Raw genomic sequence first — 18965 nt, 5'->3', positions numbered from 1 at the left:
AAAAGAAGATATAAAAAATAAGATAGTTGAATGTGAGCGCACTGTGTCAGTCTAGACGTGGTTTATGGACACCCAGCAGACAGTTTTATCTTTCAGAGGCTTGTGTGTGGCGCCCAGAAGTTCACATGCTGATTTTTTCAGCCACAATGCATTGTGAAATGCCTCCTTTTAAAAGCATTAACTCCTTGAAGGTGAAAGATCACAAGGACGCGACCAGAATGTTCTTAGCTGAACGTTCTAATGCTGATGTAACAATCGCGGCCGGCGACTGAAAATCGTGGAGTTCTAGAACATATATTATCCCTTATTTTGTTTTTTTAAATGTACTGTGTGTTGAGGCCTCTGTGAAATGCACTTTAAATGAGTGATGACTTGACTGGAACACACTGACTTGGAATTTTGAAAAAAAAAAACATTCCAAAATACCTCTTTTTAAAGTATTAATAAAACAAGTAGGAGAAAAACACTGAGGAGAAGGCTATCACTTCACAGTTCCTCCCGTGTGAAAATATTTCCATTAAACACAGCCATGTGTGATTTACGCACTATTTATGTGAAGCACACAACATAGTTATTCACTTATAATTCACTTACCACGCAAGTAACATGTAAATGGTATGCAGTTACTTAAAGGGCGTTAGGATAGCTGCTAATGTGTAATCTGCACTTGCCCTAACTGTGACCCTAACCTCAACCTTAAACCCAACTGCCTCTGAATTTAATTACGTGCCTGTAGGTATGGAAACCACATGAATTCGCTTGCAATAAAGACGCTGCAACCCATGATACTCAAGCCACCTGTTTCGCTTCAGCCCTCTAAGGTGTGAGATCACAAATATGCGGTTGGAATGTTCTTAACTGAACACTCTAATGCTGATGAAACAATCACTGCTGGTAATTGAAAGCAATGGAGTTTTAGAACAGTGGCTTAGAATGTTGAGAAAAACATCCCACGGAACCTACTCTTCAATGGGTTAAGCTCTCTGAAGACTTTCTAGCATATGCTGTGTTGTGAACCTTTGTTTGCATGAGTTGTCAGATAGCCTACTTATAATAAAAGGGTCAGTGCCCAAAAGCTTGTGTTACGGTAAGGTAGATAGAGTTTGAGCCCTGATCAGAATCCTCTCATTAACCAGCATAAGATCAGCAGTTTTATTTTGGTGAATTTTTTTGTCAAGCTGACATACCAAATCATGCAAGTTTGTCCTTGAGCCTTGAGACCGGAGGTCCCTATCAGACGTGCATATAGAATTATGGCTAAATTTGTCTTTAATTTCGTACAGTTTGGCTACATTCTCATGTGGCTTTTCTTTTTTAAACATATGCCGGTTCCTAAGGGATAAACCGTTGATTAGTCCAAGCTGCTGTAACACAGTGTTTCACATCCATTTCTGTGATTGTGCTCGTCCCTGTAGTCCACAGCAGTCCTGAGGTACATTTTGCTTCCATCTGCCTGAACTGCACTGGAAATGTTTTTTTTTTCCTCTTCTTCTAATACTGTGCAATGTTAATGCTAACCGCAGTTCAGCGCACAGACCTGGCGCACCCACATCTTGCCAAAATATGCAAAAAAAAAAAGATCAAAGAGTCACAGATGCCGATATCCAGGCATGTAGCAAATACCGCGATCGAATGGTTTGCTGAAAGTGATATATCGACACATGTAAATGGTTTAGGAACCTGAGTTACGAAGGGACTTATTTTTTTCCACACAAAAACAAGATGAAACTTGTAACTCCTGTATGCCAGGTGCAGTGTGCTACCCTGTTTATTTAAATGCGTTGCACACACGGCATGGCAGGACATTGTCTTCTCTGATTGGCATCTGGCCTCTCAGCCACCGTATAAAGATTCCATCAGTGAAGTCATTGCCCAGAAACAGACAGATGAGAAATGTCATTTTGTATTTGAATTGAGGTTTCTGGCACACGGGGTTGTTTTTACCGTCCATTCCAGAGTGGGGTTCCTCGTCCCGAGTAACGCAGCTTGGTTAATTTGTTATGAAATTTCACATTGTGTGTTGAAAATTCTAAATTCAGACAGTTTGATGTGATGACAGGGGTGCGGAGTTACGGTCCAATAACGGTGATTCCAAAGGAACCACAAAAAATAAAAATAAAAACCTCATACTGCACTCAACTCGGGAGTCTGAAATATTCTCTGAAAATACCTGTCGGGATAAAACACCTGTGCTGTTTGTTGCAGCCTCTTGAGTTTCAGAGATTCTCTGAAAATACCTGTCAGGTGGAACACCTGTGGTGTTTGTGTTTGCTGCAGTCTCTTGTGACAGAGCCTCAAAGTCTCTCTGAAAATACCTGTCAGGTGAGACACCTGTGGCGTTGTTTTTGCAGCCCTGGTGCCCCTGAGGCCGCAGAATGTGAAGCTGGTGCCCGTGGAGAGGGGCCTCCTGGTCTCCTGGGACCCCCCCGGCGAGCTGGACGACCGGCCCGTGGAGCGCTACAGCATCGGCTACGGCAAGTCCATGAAGTCCCTGCGCTACACCAGGGTGGATGGGAGCAAGAGATCGCAGCTACTGGAGGATGTGGGTGAGAAAACTGCCCGTTCGCCCGCTCTGTTTCGCAGGAGTTATAACAGGGAAGCTACAGTATAGACAGACAAATATCAGATTTACTGAATATTTGTTTTATTTCGGCAGCTCGCTTGTGTTAAAGAATATCCAAGTAGATCCCCACTGGAGTTATGAGTTGTAGTAAAATGGCCGGTGTCAGCTCAATGCTAACAGAGGACATACGATCTGGCCCAGAACAGAACCATATACACTACTCTACAAAAGTTGATTTGATCTACTCTGTTGCTAAAGTTGCTTTTCTTATCCCAAGTGTCGGACAAAATGTCTGGTTGATTTGCAGATTTACCAGTTACAGCACTAATATAAAACCTCTATGGGACATTTGTAAGACATAATATATAGGCTACATATAAAGTTTTCACATTTGATTTTCTATATTTATATGTATATATACTCTAAAAATACACCATTGTAAGTAAATGATTACAGTGCTCTTTTTAAATTGGCTCAGTTTGGGTTCTTTGTATTATAAATTCTAAACTCTGATGACAAGCCTTTTCCGTTGGCACTGCACCCATAAAGAAGTTGCATTAACTCATATTGTGCTGTTCAAGACTAATAGGTCCAGTAAATATATATGTAGTTCTGTGAACATTTCATTATTCCACTCAAATGCAAAACCAAAATTACCAAGTTCATGTAACTAAGTATTTCACACTGGGCCAACGTTTAAAAAAAATGGCTGCCGTCTTGGGGTGTGAACAGAATCATTAACCGAGCTTCTTCTCTCCCAGAACCTGGCGTTCTGCACTTTCTGAAAATGACCGCCGATAACAAGGATGGGCAGAGCAAGCCGGTCTACCGGGCGGAGACTCCCACGGGTGAGTAAGGACTTGGAGGGAGGACTTCTCCGTTTTCACCGATAGTTTTTTTCAGCTGGCTGGGGAACCGAATGTACAGAACTACAAGCTATGATGAGGCAATTCAAACACCGCGTTTGATATCATTCTGGCGGCAGACTGTTGTTAGTGCGGAACAAACGGAGACCCGTGGACCCAGCACCTCCTCCCGTCACACGCGCCCAGTGCAGTTTGGGCTGTCGCCATGGCGATGCGGCACGCCCCGCAATTTCGTTAAAACGCTGTTGAATTTGCGTTGAAACTTTTTTTTTTTTTTTAACTTACTGCACTACTCTCATTTACTGAAATACTGTTCTGTGCATTGCGTCTTCTGATACTTAGCAAGCCTGTATCTGTGCAGTAGACCAACATATGGTGATATTTCACACAGTGGATTGATATCGCGTGTGTTATAAGTGACAGTACCCGCGATAATATGGAGAGCATATGTGCTCTCCACCCGGCGACCGCCGTCAAACTCAGACAGTGAAAATGTATGAAATGTTCTGTAAAGTCATGTTTTGGATTCCGGGACACCCTCTAGAATTTCCTCACAGAAGATTTCAACCTCTGAGGGGATTAACTTTCACATGGTTACCAGCCCAAGAGCATTCAGAATTTGTTTGGCCATTATCTTTCCAGCACAAGTCCACGTCAGCCAATATGTCAACCCAGATACATGCGCTGTGGTTATTCTGAATTTCATTTAGGTTTTTAAGTTTAAGTTTGCAATTTACGGCTCACATGTGTATAGCCTCATGTTTAACTTCATAAGTCCCGATTTCAGGGCCCAACTATTGTCATCCACAGTACAAGAAATATTTAATTAGCTATGTCTGCTTTTGTAGTTATTACATGTTCTGCTATACTTGGAAAAATGTCTGCAGTTCATCATTATTATAGAATGTGGCCAAAACCCTTGTTTTGTGTCCAATGGAATCTCGTTCGAAAGCCAGCTTGTGTTGTGCTAGCCCTTCTTCCAAGAGCTAGCCCTATAAATCTCTCTTAAGAAATATGTCTTTTCTTTCCATGCACAAATGTGAACTCGTCATTTTATTAAATAAATAATTTCATTAATTTCAAAAGCAAACCCCTTTGCCAGGTAAAACTGCACAAGACAAAACAGATGTACGAAAATAAGAATGGATGAAACAAAAGAATGGATTTCACGCTACTTTTGACTGCTACTCTCTTGATTTTTACAATGAGAGGGATGGACAAGGTGACCTCGCCATGACCTGGATATATAAGTTCCATATTCCATTCAGAACAGGCGGGGTCGCGATACAGCGCTTTAACTGTTCTTCAGGCTGCAAGCAAACAAACGTAACTCCTCACACAAACATATTTGCGTTACTATCCGGACTTACAGTGCTACAATCTCATGGCACACAGTCTTAGGATGTGTTATGGATTCTGCTGGACTTGTTTATCTGGCCTTCAGAGGTTCCAAGCCCTGATAAAAAAAAAACATTCCCTGTCCTCTCCTCTAACAGGAAGACGATCGGCGAGGCTGGACGGCTTTGCGGTCACCAGCTCGGTGCCTTCGAGTGGATCAGTTACAGGTACCGCGAAAATATGATGTCTCCTCATGTGATCAAAGGATCAGCAGCATTGCTTCCATGTCGATTTCAAATGCGTGAAAACCAACGGTAACACCCTATTACCCTCGGGTGATGCAACTGCACCCAAAAACCAGTCCATCAGCTGGGTAGTCCCAACTGAGGAGTGTCCCAACGACTACATTATTAGGACATTGTTAAGATTAATAACTCCTTAATAATGCATTCACTGATATTAATAACCTCCAGCATTCACCCAAATCATCCCCCTTTAGAAACGGCGTAGAAGGGACAAGCACCATAAATAAGTAACATCCATGCTTCAGAGAGTTAAATAATGTTTGTGATAATAGCGATAATAAATGATTTGCAATGAGAGCGTGTTCTTGCACAGGCCCTGCTAGGAAATAAATCAGTTTCATAGCATGCATTAAATATTAATGTCTTTTATTGTTTCATTAATGGGCACCTAAGTGTTACAGAAACGCTGTAATTCGATTGATGTAAAATATCTGGAGGCTCGGCTAAACTACTGATAAAGTCTTGCAAATTTAGAGCGGAGTATCTTGCAGTACATCTGTGGATTGGCTCTCAGACTTTATCCAGGGCACCTCTGTGTCCGTTTGTCTTCATTCCAACCACAACTGCAAGCTCTGAATTTTAAAAAGCTGTTAATTGTGCTAATTAGACACTGTTAATGTCAGAAAGAGTTATGCTTGTCATGAAGATTATGCCCCCAAAAATGTCCCATATTCACTCACTTTGAATCAGTCAGGTCAACCAATGCTTTGTTTTTCTGTGGTGTGCTGTGTGATAAGTGCTTTGAATAAGAAAATGAGAATGGGCCAAACCTACATTATGTTTATGTGTTCAAGTAAGAAATAGTGAAACGACAGAAGCACTCTCAGGGACTACATTGCCCAGAGTTCCCTGTGAGAACTGTCGATGTGGCAGATGCTTAAGTTGAAATTAGTGCATCTGCATCTGCAAAGTACATTTCAGGCTAGGCGCTGTACGTGTGTGCGGGAGTGCATGTGTGTGTGTGCTAGAGAAAGCGAGAGAGACAGTGAAAGAGAGAGCGAGAGAGAGATATAGATAGAGAGAGAGAGAGAGAGACACACAGCTGGCCAAATCACAAAAAAACTGCTGATTCAAACCAAATGGAGACTCTTTTTTTTCCTGCTCTGGGATAAAAAAGAAGAAGAACTTTGAGGAAAAAGAGATTAAAGATAAGAACACTATCAGTGCTGAAGTTCGGGCTCTAAAACTGTCATGCCGACCTCCTGACGGGGGCTAACGGACAAATTACACACCGCTACGCCTGCTACGTTTAGCGTGCGGCGGTATCGTCTGTTCGCGACTCGCTATAAAATAGAGTGTTTTTCTGCGGGTGCATAGTTCCTCAGACCACAGTCAGTGCAGTGGCCAAATGCGTCAGGGGGCTCTTCCCTCAGCATTTCTGCGGATTCATTCACTACATTCAAACAGTAGGGGTAACGATCTATATGCAAACACGACCCGTGTGCCAGATTCAATGTTGAACTTTCAGCTACTGCGGTATTATTGCAACCGCTCTCGCCTCCATAAATTATCTGAAACTGTGACATGAACGTTTACACTAACACTTTACAATAAGATCACATGAACTGACATTAACTATTGTAGCTATTCACATGAATTACTGGCGTACAAATACATTAAGCATGAAATTAACTTTTCATTAGTTACCAGTTCATACATTAACTAATCCATTAATTATGTGAGTATTTATACTTTAGCAAAACAGGATAAAACCAATAGTTTAACCATTAACAAATACATGAACTGTTTTTTTATTTCAATGTGAATGTGAATTAACTAATGCAGTTAACATGAACTAATGATGTGCGTGTACATTAGCAAAGCTGTACATATTAACTTTTCAGGAGTTAGCATTATAACAATTACATTAGTCAATGCCAATTCATGGGACCTGGTTGTAAAGTGTTACCAGATTTATGAAGCGTTGATTGATTGATTGGCACTGTGGAGGTAACGGGTGAATAGCAGAGTCATTTCTCGTCATATTTGCACGGTCGTGGGTGAATGGTCGAGGCGAGCAGGTGTGTCAGCCAGGTGCTTGTCGAGACAGAGGCACAAGCACTCCTTTCATGAGCACCCAGAGAAAGAGAGGGACAGACAGAGAAAGTGAGAGAGAAAGAGAGACAGAGATAGACAGAGAGTTAATCGGTGTTAATATATAAATGTTTTGCTCTGTGCTTTGCAAATGTAACAGTAATATTTTTCATAACGATTGCTGATAATATTGTAATAAAATTTACAGATGTATTACCTGCCAATAAAAAAGTTTGAATTTGAATAGAAATTTGAATTTTAGAGAGAAAATTAGCAGAAGTTTTTTTTTTTTTTTTTTCCATCAGCCAGGATCGTAGCGCCCTCTGGATCTCATCCTCTCACACAGAACCTTGTCTCTGCACACTCCCAGCACATGTCTGTCCTAGCCAGTCTGCTTTGGTCTGGCACAAGCAGCTCCCCCTTCTCTGCTCCCCTGCGAAATTATACAGCGCTGTGTTTAAAAACAAACGGAAGAAAAAAACCAAACAAATACCGCTGACCACCGAAATAAGGCATGATAACGATGAGTTCTCTGGGCTAAGTGGTATCCATGACGATTTGGCCACACACGGGGGTTGTTTATGGGGACATTAGGGGGCTGTGCTTGTAATCAGGAGGTTGCGAGTTTGATTCCTGATCGGAGGCACCGCTGGACCACTTTGCCCTTTACCTACAATTAATCTAAAAGAGAGTATATAAGTCCAAAAGAGAGGTAGAATGCACTCCATTAGAGTTACAAATACTCTGTCAGCATTGATTTACTGGACGCTGAAAACCTTGCTTGCGTGCAACGCTGTACTTGCATGCATTCAGTACAGCTGTTTAAATGCATGGAGAAACTAAATTTCAGGGTGGGTTCACGTTGGCGAGGGTCCGGATTGGTTTTGCACATGAATATTGATTATATCTGGTATTATACTGCAAGTCAAACCCTAATAGGTTTTTATTGTGAATTACATCGCCTCGGGTGTTTTAGCTGCCTGTGCGACTTATAGATTTGTGCAACCCTGAGAGATTACATCTGAAGTCATGTATGAATTTTAAAAAGAGGAAACAGAGAGAGAGAGAGAGAAAGAGAGAGAGGAGGGAAAAATACTCTTCAGCTGAAAACTATAACAAGGGAAATTCCTCATCGGTTGCAATGTCAGTACAGTGGTTCTACAAACCAAAAATGTTCACTGGTGGGGGTGGGGGGTGGGGTGGGGTGGGGATGGGGGGGGTCGGATCATTGGGTTTGTTTTGCAAGTCAGATGTGGATTTACACAGGAAGCCTTCACCAGATCGGCGTCCCCGCTCACATGGGACGCGTTTCGGTTACACATGTTTGGCTAATTTTCTCCTTGTTTTGTTTACTTCTGTTTGTAACTGTACGCCAGTTTATTTTTAAAACGGGGCTCTGTACTTCCACAGGAAGTGCATGTCTGACTGGAGGCCAGGTGAAGGGGTCGTTCCATCACACAAATAGCCGCGAGACCATAGAAACGGACACTAGCGCTAGATGCGCTTCGAGTGTGTTCACTGAGGAGCTCAGAAGGATCAGAAGATCTTGTCTCGGAGTAAACATCTTTGTGCTTGTACATTATGAGCCAAAATATATCCCCAAAAAGAGGGAGGGAGAGCGAGAGATTACATTACATTTATTTGGCAGACGCTTTTATCCAAAGCGACGTACAATAACTGCAAACTGAAGGTCATTGGAACAACTACAAAACACAGGTCCGATAAGGTACAATACTCACTAAGTAACAGTAGAGATTAGCCAACGATCGGATTAGTTTCAGTCTCAGTGGCCCCTGGATTCCCTCATCTCACACAGAAACCTGTCTTGGCTCAATCCCGACCAGTACTATCCTGAGCAGTCAATCAGGAGATCTTTTGATTGGATGCCCAATAGGAGGCCTGGATTCAATCAAAATTTGTCCATAGCATTTTTTTTTATTTGACATTTGGCAAGTGCTACCTAATTTTGGTGCAAACTCCATTTTCAATGAGAAAAATGAGAGAGAGATAAACATGCATTTATATAAGTCAAAGTGAAGGACAAAATTTGATTGAATTCTGGCCATAAATGAAATAAATCTTTTCAGAAATGGGTGGTTTACCAGAATTGCTTCAGTATATGAAGTCTGGGAGGGGGGGTCATGTGTATGAAAATTTGCAAGTTGCTCTATATTAGGGCATGTGTAAATAATGTAATGGAATAAAAAAATGCTAAATTGTTTTATCTACATAGGAGGTTTACATGAAGGAACTGCATGTACAGTGAACAGTGAAAGTGAATAGGAAAGCTGCATTAGTTTGAGTAGACCGATCCCATTAGATTAGGGATCGTCTGAAAGTAGGGACCGTCCCCTAACGACGCCATGTTTTTCAGAGAGGAAGGCGCCCAGCCGGCCGGTGAGGGTCGAGGCGGCCCGGTCGCCGGACAGCGTCCTGGAGCAGAGGAGGCCTCCCCAAAACTCCGGCGCGGAGCAGTCGGGACGGGGGCGGGGCTTCCTGCTGGGGATGGCCCAAAACGACCGCAGGATGGTCAGCAGCCCCGTGCAGGCCGAACAGAGGAGCCCCAGGAGGCAAAACCATGGTAAGAGGCGGGACGTGTGGTCAGTTTTAAAATATTAGCATTTCGATGTATCTCAAACTGTACATTGTATGTTCTAAATACATATGAGGACCATTGAATCAAACATGTAATGCTACATAGAAATTTAAGGAAAGAGCAATGAATTTAGGGGTAGAGTGTTAGAGGACTCAAATATGTCACTAGCATCATACTGTACAAACCTTATATCTGCATGTATTACAATTTTAAGTTGATGCGTAAATACAAAGTGCGCCTCATCCTTTATGCACTGTCTATGTTCCGTGGCATTGTGACTAATAAAGTTTATTGAAAATACTAGAAATTGTTACTGAATAAATAAATACTTGTGTAATTAAATGTAGTGATGAATCCTTTTTTGGACAATGGTCATCTTTTTGGAGATACAATTATTAATTTGTTTTAACAAAGCTGACAATATATAGTGCAGTAATTTTGTAGTGCAATACTGTGGGCCGCATTGGCCTGCAGCTGTGCCCGTTTGACTGTGTAAACCGTGGATGTATTTGGTATTCCCCTCTGTTCGTAGCCTCTGAGTCCGTGTATGTGGTATCACTGCAGGCACAGAAAGCGCTCGGGCAGAGCTCCCCCGTCCACAAGGCTTTCATGAGCAAAAAACCCCCCCCAGGTAGGTGCGTGACCCCCCCCCCCCAAAAAAAAACCAAAACAAAACAAAAAACATCTGTTTTAGCCTTACTGTCGCATGCTCCCCTTCTCATAATTTGACGTATCTTTTACAGTCAACTACTAATAACTGCTGTCTATTGATACTGTTGTGACGCTATGCACGTAACTGGATTATGCACTTTACAGGACTGGGGAAATCAGTGGGAATTAAAATGGAAGAAGCAAAATATGGCACGGCAAAATGTTCAGTGTGTATAACATCTGCAACGCTAGGCCTTTTATTATGCGTGGAACAAAGCGGAGAACGCAATGATCAGACTTGTAATTACAATGGATTGTCTGCCATACGAACAGACTTTAAAAAAAATAAGTTATGTACTAGATTTTGTTTTTCGCTGTAGATAATTTAAAAGATGATGAATCGCAACCTTCATTGTCCATCCAGCAGATTTAGAGGAAATGTCTGAAGTGAAGGACATCACCGTTCGGGTCATGTCCCCCCAGTCGGTGTTCGTCTCCTGGGTGGACCCAGAGATCGAGAAGGAGACGGCCGAGAGCAGCACCAGGTGAGAATAATCACGTCCAGGTACCCATTACAGGCGTTTAGCAGACGCTCTTATCCAGAGCGACTTACACATCATTTTACACAGCATTTGCACTGCATCCATTTGTAGAGCTGGATAGATACTGAAGCAATGGAGGTTAAGCACCTTGCTAAAGGGTACAACAGCAGTGTTCAACCTGGGAATTGAACCTGTGACCGTTAGGTTGCAAGACCAGCTCCTTACCCGTTATACTACACTGCCGCCCCGTGCAATGCTAACGAGTGAAAGAGTCAAAGGGCGTGTTCAATCAATTTCAGAAAGGGTTGAGTAAATAGCTGACAGAAGGAAAACGGGTGCTGTCTGATAATAGACTTTAAAGAACGTGTCTTTCTCTGGGAGATGTCGAACAGACTGACCCCTTAGGAAGACCCAGGCTAGCTCTTTAATGCACGTTTTAATGAAACACGGCTGTCTGCTGAGCTGCTGGGTCTTCTCCACGGGTGTTGTGCAAAGCTTTGTAAAAAAAAAAAAAAAAAAGTAAAAAATTCAGTTGGTCCTCAGTTCAACCGACATTTGGACTTAATCTGCGTGCGAAAAATCATTTTATATGGTACCAGCGGCTTTCTACACGCTGCCTCCTTATGCATATTTATTAAGTAGGTTTGACATTTGTTCTGGAATGTTCTGGAAGTTGCCTTTTTCCAGATTTAATAACTTTAATTTAGCTTTGACTTGTTGTGGCGATTTGTCGGCAATAACTGACCTTCAGGCCAGCTCTTTTGACCTTGGTTTTGATTGACAGCCACATGCTCCTTGAATGCTTATCTAAATGTTAATACTTTGGTTTTTCCAGTCTTAACGTGCGACCAGTAAGTTCCCCCGGGAGGTCAACTGTCTGACTGCAACTCGCGTATGGTGGTCTGCGTTGTCCTGCATCATGACACACGCCCGTCTTGTAATTTCCTCCACCATCTTTGCGCATGCAGGTACTACACGCTGAGGTACAGGGAGAAGGGGGAGTCGGCTCGGTGGGACTACCGAGAGACCACGCAGCGGCGCCTTCTGGTGGAGAACCTCTCCGCCGACAACATGTACGAGTTCTCCATCCGGATCTCGCAGGGGGACCACACCAGCAAATGGAGCGTCTCTGTCTTTCAGAGGACCCCTGAATCCGGTAGGTTAGTGAACTGCCTGATGAAAAATTACTATTAAATTAAGATAAAACAAAATGCTCTTTAAGCTAGGTGGAATGTGTACATAGCTATAGAGTACTGTTGAGTTATAGGCAACGTTCAAATCCAGAACACGTGAATTTGATCAGAAATTGTGTCTAGGCATTTAGCATTCTACTCAGGTACACAAAAAAGAACAACACATCATTTATAATTTAATTTACTTTTGGTGCATTTTTATCCCTGTGCTTTTCAGCAGGTTAAATAGTTTCATGTCTAAACATAGGGCTCTATTACTATTCAGTTTCGCTAAACGTGTATTAAACATGTTTATACGTCTTGAATAGATTAATGTTCCATGTCTGTAAGCATGTTGTGTTCTCACATGGCAGCATCACACATTATGTCATAACTGGCTTTGAGTAAAGGGTTCACGCAAGTGTCAGCATTTATTGCCTTTCCCTGGTTATTTGGACCAAAGTCAGACACCTTTATTTTTCATATTAATGACCTCAGCATGTGCTTTCCTGGGAAAAAAAAAATCTTGTGCAGAATCAGAATCGATTTATTTATTTTTTTCTACTTCTAAATTTTTTTTTTTGCCAAGAGTGGAATTACCCGTTTAGCACACGTGTTTTTATCACTTTCTTTTTCTCTGAAAAAAAAAAACGTGCAGCTCCGACGGGTCCACCTGAGAACTTTGACGTCAAGCCGTTGAGAGGCAAAGGGACTGCCGTCACGGCAACCTGGGACCCACCGGAGGAAACCAACGGGAGGATCCGAGGTATTTGGAGTGCGGCCTCTTCTCAAGGCGTTAGCACAGGAAGCATGCACACGAGAGAGACACTTATCCGCTCATCACTACTCCCATAAGGCCACGGCCATGTCCAAAACAGCTTACTTGCCCACTATTGAGTATTTATATTGAGTGCACTGGATTAAAAAGATGTTAAAGTAGGCGAAACTTTCTCTGAATTTAGTGTACTTAAAAATCCCTGGATGATACACTTATTTCCGGGTTTTGCTGAGTGTATTTGGAAGTGCACACTTTTCAGGAAGTAAACCATACTTTTTAGGTGTTCCAGCAGATCTTTGGGTCCCATATATCAGGGAGGAACAGGCATGGCCTTTTTTCCTACAAGGGCTGGACATCTTATGCCATTTCCACAGTTCCGTTGGAAAATAGTATGGAGGATATTTTTTTGGGAAAACACTGCCCATCGCATACCAAGAAATGCACACTAAACTAGGAGGCAGCATGTTTAGTAGACAGTACACACTTTGAGGACACAGTAGCTACGAGGCCGTTTCGAACACGGCCCTAGAGTCAGTCTACCCACAATGCACCAGTGTCCCTGTGTGTACGTGCGTGTGCGCCACGCCTTCAGGCCCGGCCGTCGCTCCGATCGCGCCGGCGTCCGAACGGCCTCCTCCTCACCGTCCGCCAAAATGCCGTTGCAGAGTACATCCTGTCCTACGCCCCGGCCCTGAAGCCCTTCGGCGCCAAGTCCGCCAGCTACCGCGGCGGCACCACGTCCGCCGTCGTCGAGGGCCTGCAGCCCGGCGAGCGCTACATCTTCAAGATCCGCGCGGTGAACCGGAGAGGACAGGGGCCCCAGAGCAAGGCCTTCAGCGTCGTCATGCCAACAAGTAAGCAAGCAAGCACACTTCTGTTTTTTTTTCCCCCCTGTTTTTCTCCGTTTTGAATCTCGTACAACGTTTGTAACTGACGACTCCCTCGATACTGTGCTTATGTAACACGCTTACAGCATGCTGGGACTGCAGGTGTCCACCCTTGTGTTTTATTGCGTACAGAAACTGAGATTTTGGCCGCAGTTCAAGCTTTTTTTTCCCCTCAGTGTCATACAGAGTGCTTCGATAATTTAGACATTATTACTAATGTTGCTATACAGCAGGGGTCCACGGTCTTATGCACAAAAATAAAAAAAAGTTTGGTGTTTTAACCCAGCACTGTGACACCTGATTTAACTGATTAACTAATCACGGTCTTCAATCAAGACCTTGGCATAGCTCTGCTATTGGGCTCTCACACAATCAATGCAGTTCTGGAATATATTGAAAATACGTTGAAATAAAATGCATGGTCATGATATTGCAACACTTCACAATACATGGATAAATATGCTAATTATTGCCAGTTTACACTCAGTGTACAGTAAAAGTGTTCCGTTCAGTATTTAATCAACTCTTACAGAGTTTATAAGAGGGGACTCAGATGTAAGAGTGGATGGTGGAAATATCTCTCTCATTCTCTAATTTTGGGCGCACACATATTTAAGTACGTTCCGTTTCTTTGAGGGCTGACTGAGGATGCTGACGATAAGGACGCGCTGCGCCTAACAGATCTCTCCTCTCTGTCGCCAGCCAGCGCTGCTGCTTCATCCCCCCACTCCAGGAGGCCAGGTTTACCCCGGCCCTCCAGACCCTACCTCCGCAAGGACGAGTCTGAGGAGGACGAGGACGAGGAGGACGAAGAGGAGGAGGAGGAGGAGGAGGAGGAGGAGGTCACTACGCGCGCCCCCACGACTGTTATCCCCACCACCCGGAGGACCCGCCCCCTCTCGCAGACCCGGTCCTATCACGGCGTGTTCTCGTCGGCGAGGTCGTCCGCGCGGAGGACGGGCGGCGGCCAGCGGACCCCTCAGGCGCCCGAGCGGGAATCGCACAAGGAGCAGGAGACCTTCACCGAAGAGAAACCGGAGGAGGAGGAGGAGGAGGAAAAGGAGGAAGAGGAAGAGAAGGAGGAGGAGCCCACGGCGGCCACCAGGAAGGTCGACACCGCCGTCTCCTACCCCGAGAGGAAGGACTCGTACGACCGCGGCGAGCCCAAACCCGCGCCCAAAGAGACCCCGCCGGAGCCCGGCTCGCCCGTTGGCGGTAATGGCGGCGGCTCCGTCCCGGCCGGCCGCTACCCGGGCCCCGGGCGGAGGAAGCCGGGGGTCCTCCTGACCCGCGGAAATCTGGGCAGGGTCCCGAACGGCCAGCGCAAGCCCGGGTCCTCCTCCTCCGCCGGCGCCTCCCAGTCCACCCTGTCCTCCGGCACGGCGGTCCAGACCCGGCCCGGTCCAAACGAGGAAGAGGAGGAGGAGGAGGAGGAGAGGAACGAGAGGCCGACCCCCGCCCCCCGCGCTGCCACCACCTCTCGCCCCGCCCCCGCCCCCGTCCCCGTGCCCGCCGTCCTGAACCGCAACCTGAGGCCAGGCTTCGGGGGCAGGGTCGTCCCCAGGCAGGGCGTCAGGGTCCCGTCCAGCCGGGACTCCTCGCTGGCCTCCGTGGGGGCCCAAACCCCGGTGCTGAAGGTCGAGCCCCGCCCGGAGGTCTCCGTCTCCCAGGACACCCACGAAAAGGCCCGGGCCCCGCCGCCGTCCGCCCACGACCCCGACCCCGACCCCGGCCCCGCCCCCGTCCCGAAGAGCCCCGCCTCCAAGGACGAAGGGGGCGGCTACACCTACGGCGCCGGCAAGGAGGCGTACGGGAGGAACGACAAGATCGCCGTGGCGACCGCGCCCCCGCGCCCGGCCGCCGCCGCCGGGCCCGAGCTGAGCGAGAACGACAGCATCGAGAGGGAGTCCGTCCCGGAGAGGACGAGGGCCCCGTCGGCCCCCCGCCGTCCCGTCGTCGGCCCCAACGGGCGACTGCGGTACCCGCACCTCGCGAACCGCCAGACGGGGTCCCGGGCGCCCGCTTCCTCGCAGCCTTCGAACCCGAACCCGAACCCGAGGTCCCGCTACCCCGGGCGAACGGTGGGGAAAATGCCCAACGGTGGGTCGAGGCCCGGCTACGAGCTGCTTAGCAACTGCTGCTTAGATACTGCTGCTTAGCAACCTTTCTATCTCCCTGAATTTACCCTCCCTGTCGGTTCGTTCGCATGACGGATGTTGTTTTTGTATGTTACGCATTCAATGAGACGTACAACAGAGGCGATGACAGAACAGAAAAATTCCAAACTAAATGGAATCTGAATGCTGCAAATTGAGATAAAATAGATTTTTTAAAAATGTTTCTGCTTACTGGTCAAAATTATCTGGCGCCTGAAAAAAAATAAAGATGAGAAACTGTGAAAGAATGCACAGCTGAACTCAACTCAAGTTCAGAGTTTTTATGCGGACTATATTTCAGAAACACAAACAGAAAACTCTAAGAAATTGAGAGATGTTTTCACTATAAAAAATCACCACTGTTTCTGAGTTGCTGCCATTTTATTTCCTTCCTCAGGGAGAAACGGACGTCCAAATCTCACGGCAACCAATGGAAAACCCGTTTCCACGTCCGACGGCAACGCCAAACCGTCATCAGGCCACAGGTACATCACCAGTCCGGAAGGACTGAAATGGGTAGGTACCCATCTCAAATACCCTTCTTAAACTTGGCAGAAAAAAAGCTTAATATTTACATTTTTTTTGACAGAATACAAGTGTCTTGGACCACAAAAATGAATGAAATATTTTCAAAAATATTATTAGTTCTATTTTTTATTGACGATTTCACCAGAATGGAATATATGGTTGTTGAGATTAAAGACCAGAGACTCATGTCCCCTACAGGGGACAAAACTGAATTGCAGAGTCTTAAGAGGTTACAGAATGTATTTATTTTTTTCATATGAAATGACTATTCTTTTTTGGTTCTGCTCAGATAGTGGACCTGGACAAAGGGGTTCTGATGAACGAGAACGGGCGGATTCTGCAGGACTCTCACGGAAAGCCTCGCAGGGTCATCCTCGGGGAGGACGGACGCACCATTTTTGGTTTGTTTAAAAAAAAAAAAAATTTTTAACTTTTGTTTAAATGTTGGCGTTTTTACCACGGCAACCGTTTGACGGGAAGTTGTTTTGACAGGGCAAATATTGCCACAGCATTGCTTCTGATTGCCATGTACAATAACAAGTCTTTCAAAAAAAAAATAAATAAGCGCCTCGACACTCAATCATCTTGGCGCAAATGTGTAAAACTACGTAACCACTACACACAACATCCAAGTGAAGTAACCGACAATATGCCAGTCAAAATGTCACTTGTGCGAGTAATGTGTAAGTCAGTAAATGCGTACAAGACGCTCACGGTAACAGCCGTAGTTAAATGCACAGCTGGCATCGGCTGCAGCTGCGGCTTAATAATTTTTGTCTGGGTGAAGCTGTTTCATCTGTTAGGCTAGCCTGTCTGGTGCTCATTTTGTGGAGAATTTCAGAAACCCGGCCAAGTGCTTCCTCTTCAGGACTCCATGCTGGTGGCTTCATGTTGGGTTCTTTGCTCTCGCTGGGGGCAAAAAACTTGACGTGCAGAACCGACTGAAAAGTTGACTCAGTTGTCAGAATGTGTTAGTGAGTCGAGCTGGAGAACGAAAACACTGAGTGAGAACAAGGGCCTGGGTCTCTGACCACAGCTTCTCCACCCCTCAGATGCCCAGGGCAGCCCGCTGGTGAACTCCGAGGGCCTGGCTCTGTTCGGGCACGGGCGGGACAGCCGCCCGGTGGTCAACCCCAAGGACAAGTTCTTCACTTTGGGCGGGAAGCAAATCGCGGGCCTGGACCGTCCCACGCCAAAAACGACGACCACCACGACCGCAACCACGACGACGACCACACCCGAGCCGACGACGACCATGCCAACCACCCCAGAGGTGACCACGGAGGAGCCCACGACCATGCCCCTCTTCCCCACCTGTCCACCCGGGACGTACTCCAGGGTGGACGACCTGGGATACCCCATGTTCGACGACGACGGCATACTCAACTGCTACCCCGACGGTAAGAAAGTTTGGACCGCGCGCGTTCCTCTCATGCACCCAAAAACTGTAGCAGGCGGTCGCCAATCCTGGCCCCCGGAGAACCACGGGGCCTGCTGGTTTTAGCTGTCACTCAGCCCTTAACTGACCAATTAAATCGCTTAATCACACAGTCAGCTCCGCCCCGCCTTGTTCCATGGGCCTGAAAACTGCTTGCTGATTTTACTGTGAATCCCAAGAGCAACAGACTCTGTGGACCCCTAGGACCAGAGTTTCAGACGCCTGATATATTGCATTAATATGTATTATAAGTTCACAGATCATATCACATATTTATCCTTTATTTTTATTTATTTCAGTATTGCTCCGTATTGGCACATTGTGACTCATACTTACACATTTGTTCACTTACTGTATCCTAAGTTCTGTCACTTCACTGCAGTGACCGAAAATGACTGGCTTTGTCCTGCACTTCTGAACTCGTACAGCGCTGTCCAACCTGATACGTTCCCTGTTGTTTACACTTGGTGCAAGTCCTAATGGCCTTGTAAGTTGCTTTGGACGAGAGTAACCGACAAATGAATGGATGTAAAATAATACAAAGCTATCAAATGCCTGCCGTTTTCAGAGAGGAGGAATCAAAAACTAGAAAATATGTTTTGCTAACAGACAGTAACTTGATAACTTGACAGCTATGCCAAAAAAAAGGAAAAAAGTCCGGTTTTCCTTTAAAAAAAAAATACAGTCCATTTATTTAACTTGTGTGAATTCTCGCTTTAATCTTGTTTAAAACAAGACTGGGAAAACAGAAAATAGAAGTTGATGAATAGGCAGTAGGGTTTTCCCCCTCCCATTCTCGTCGGTTTGCTTTGTTCTTCTATGGTATGAGCCTCCCTCTCAGCGTCCACAGATTGACCCCACGACTCCAGGGTGGGAGCAGGCGAATTGACGCTTGGATCTAACTCAGGTTAAACTCGGATTAAACTCGGTTTAAACTTGGAGACGCACATTACAGCGGTTTGGGGTTTGCACCGCGGCGGCGGCGGCGGCGCCAGTTGCCGTACCGAGACATCAGTCGGACACCCCAGCTGCATGGAAACAGGAAGTGCGATGCAGGGATTCTAGCAGCCGGCCGCCAGCAGCGCAGCGCATCGCCGCCCGCGTGCGACTC

The 18965-nt window shown here is 45.7% G+C and overlaps 1 protein-coding gene across 2 annotated transcripts in view; it reads left to right on the top strand.

Moving 5' to 3' along the window:
* The window catches only part of fndc1 (fibronectin type III domain containing 1), a 48278-nt gene that overhangs the window by 8995 nt on the left and 20318 nt on the right, over nt 1–18965 (top strand). The window contains exons 2-14 of one of the 2 annotated variants that reach the window (XM_064340643.1): nt 2352–2546; nt 3325–3411; nt 4926–4994; nt 9481–9687; nt 10235–10333; nt 10781–10898; nt 11864–12051; nt 12726–12833; nt 13511–13699; nt 14435–15832; nt 16286–16404; nt 16706–16817; nt 17469–17816. In XM_064340643.1, the coding sequence (XP_064196713.1) occupies nt 2352–2546; nt 3325–3411; nt 4926–4994; nt 9481–9687; nt 10235–10333; nt 10781–10898; nt 11864–12051; nt 12726–12833; nt 13511–13699; nt 14435–15832; nt 16286–16404; nt 16706–16817; nt 17469–17816 (3237 nt within the window). Of the gene's footprint in view, nt 1–2351; nt 2547–3324; nt 3412–4925; nt 4995–9480; nt 9688–10234; nt 10334–10777; nt 10899–11863; nt 12052–12725; nt 12834–13510; nt 13700–14434; nt 15833–16285; nt 16405–16705; nt 16818–17468; nt 17817–18965 lie in introns of both variants that reach the window. The other variant, XM_064340642.1, reaches the window with a different exon arrangement.

This window comes from Anguilla rostrata, chromosome 6, assembly GCF_018555375.3.
Source record: "Anguilla rostrata isolate EN2019 chromosome 6, ASM1855537v3, whole genome shotgun sequence".
Classification (NCBI taxonomy): domain Eukaryota; kingdom Metazoa; phylum Chordata; class Actinopteri; order Anguilliformes; family Anguillidae; genus Anguilla; species Anguilla rostrata.
This window is presented reverse-complemented; position numbering and strand designations above follow the sequence as displayed.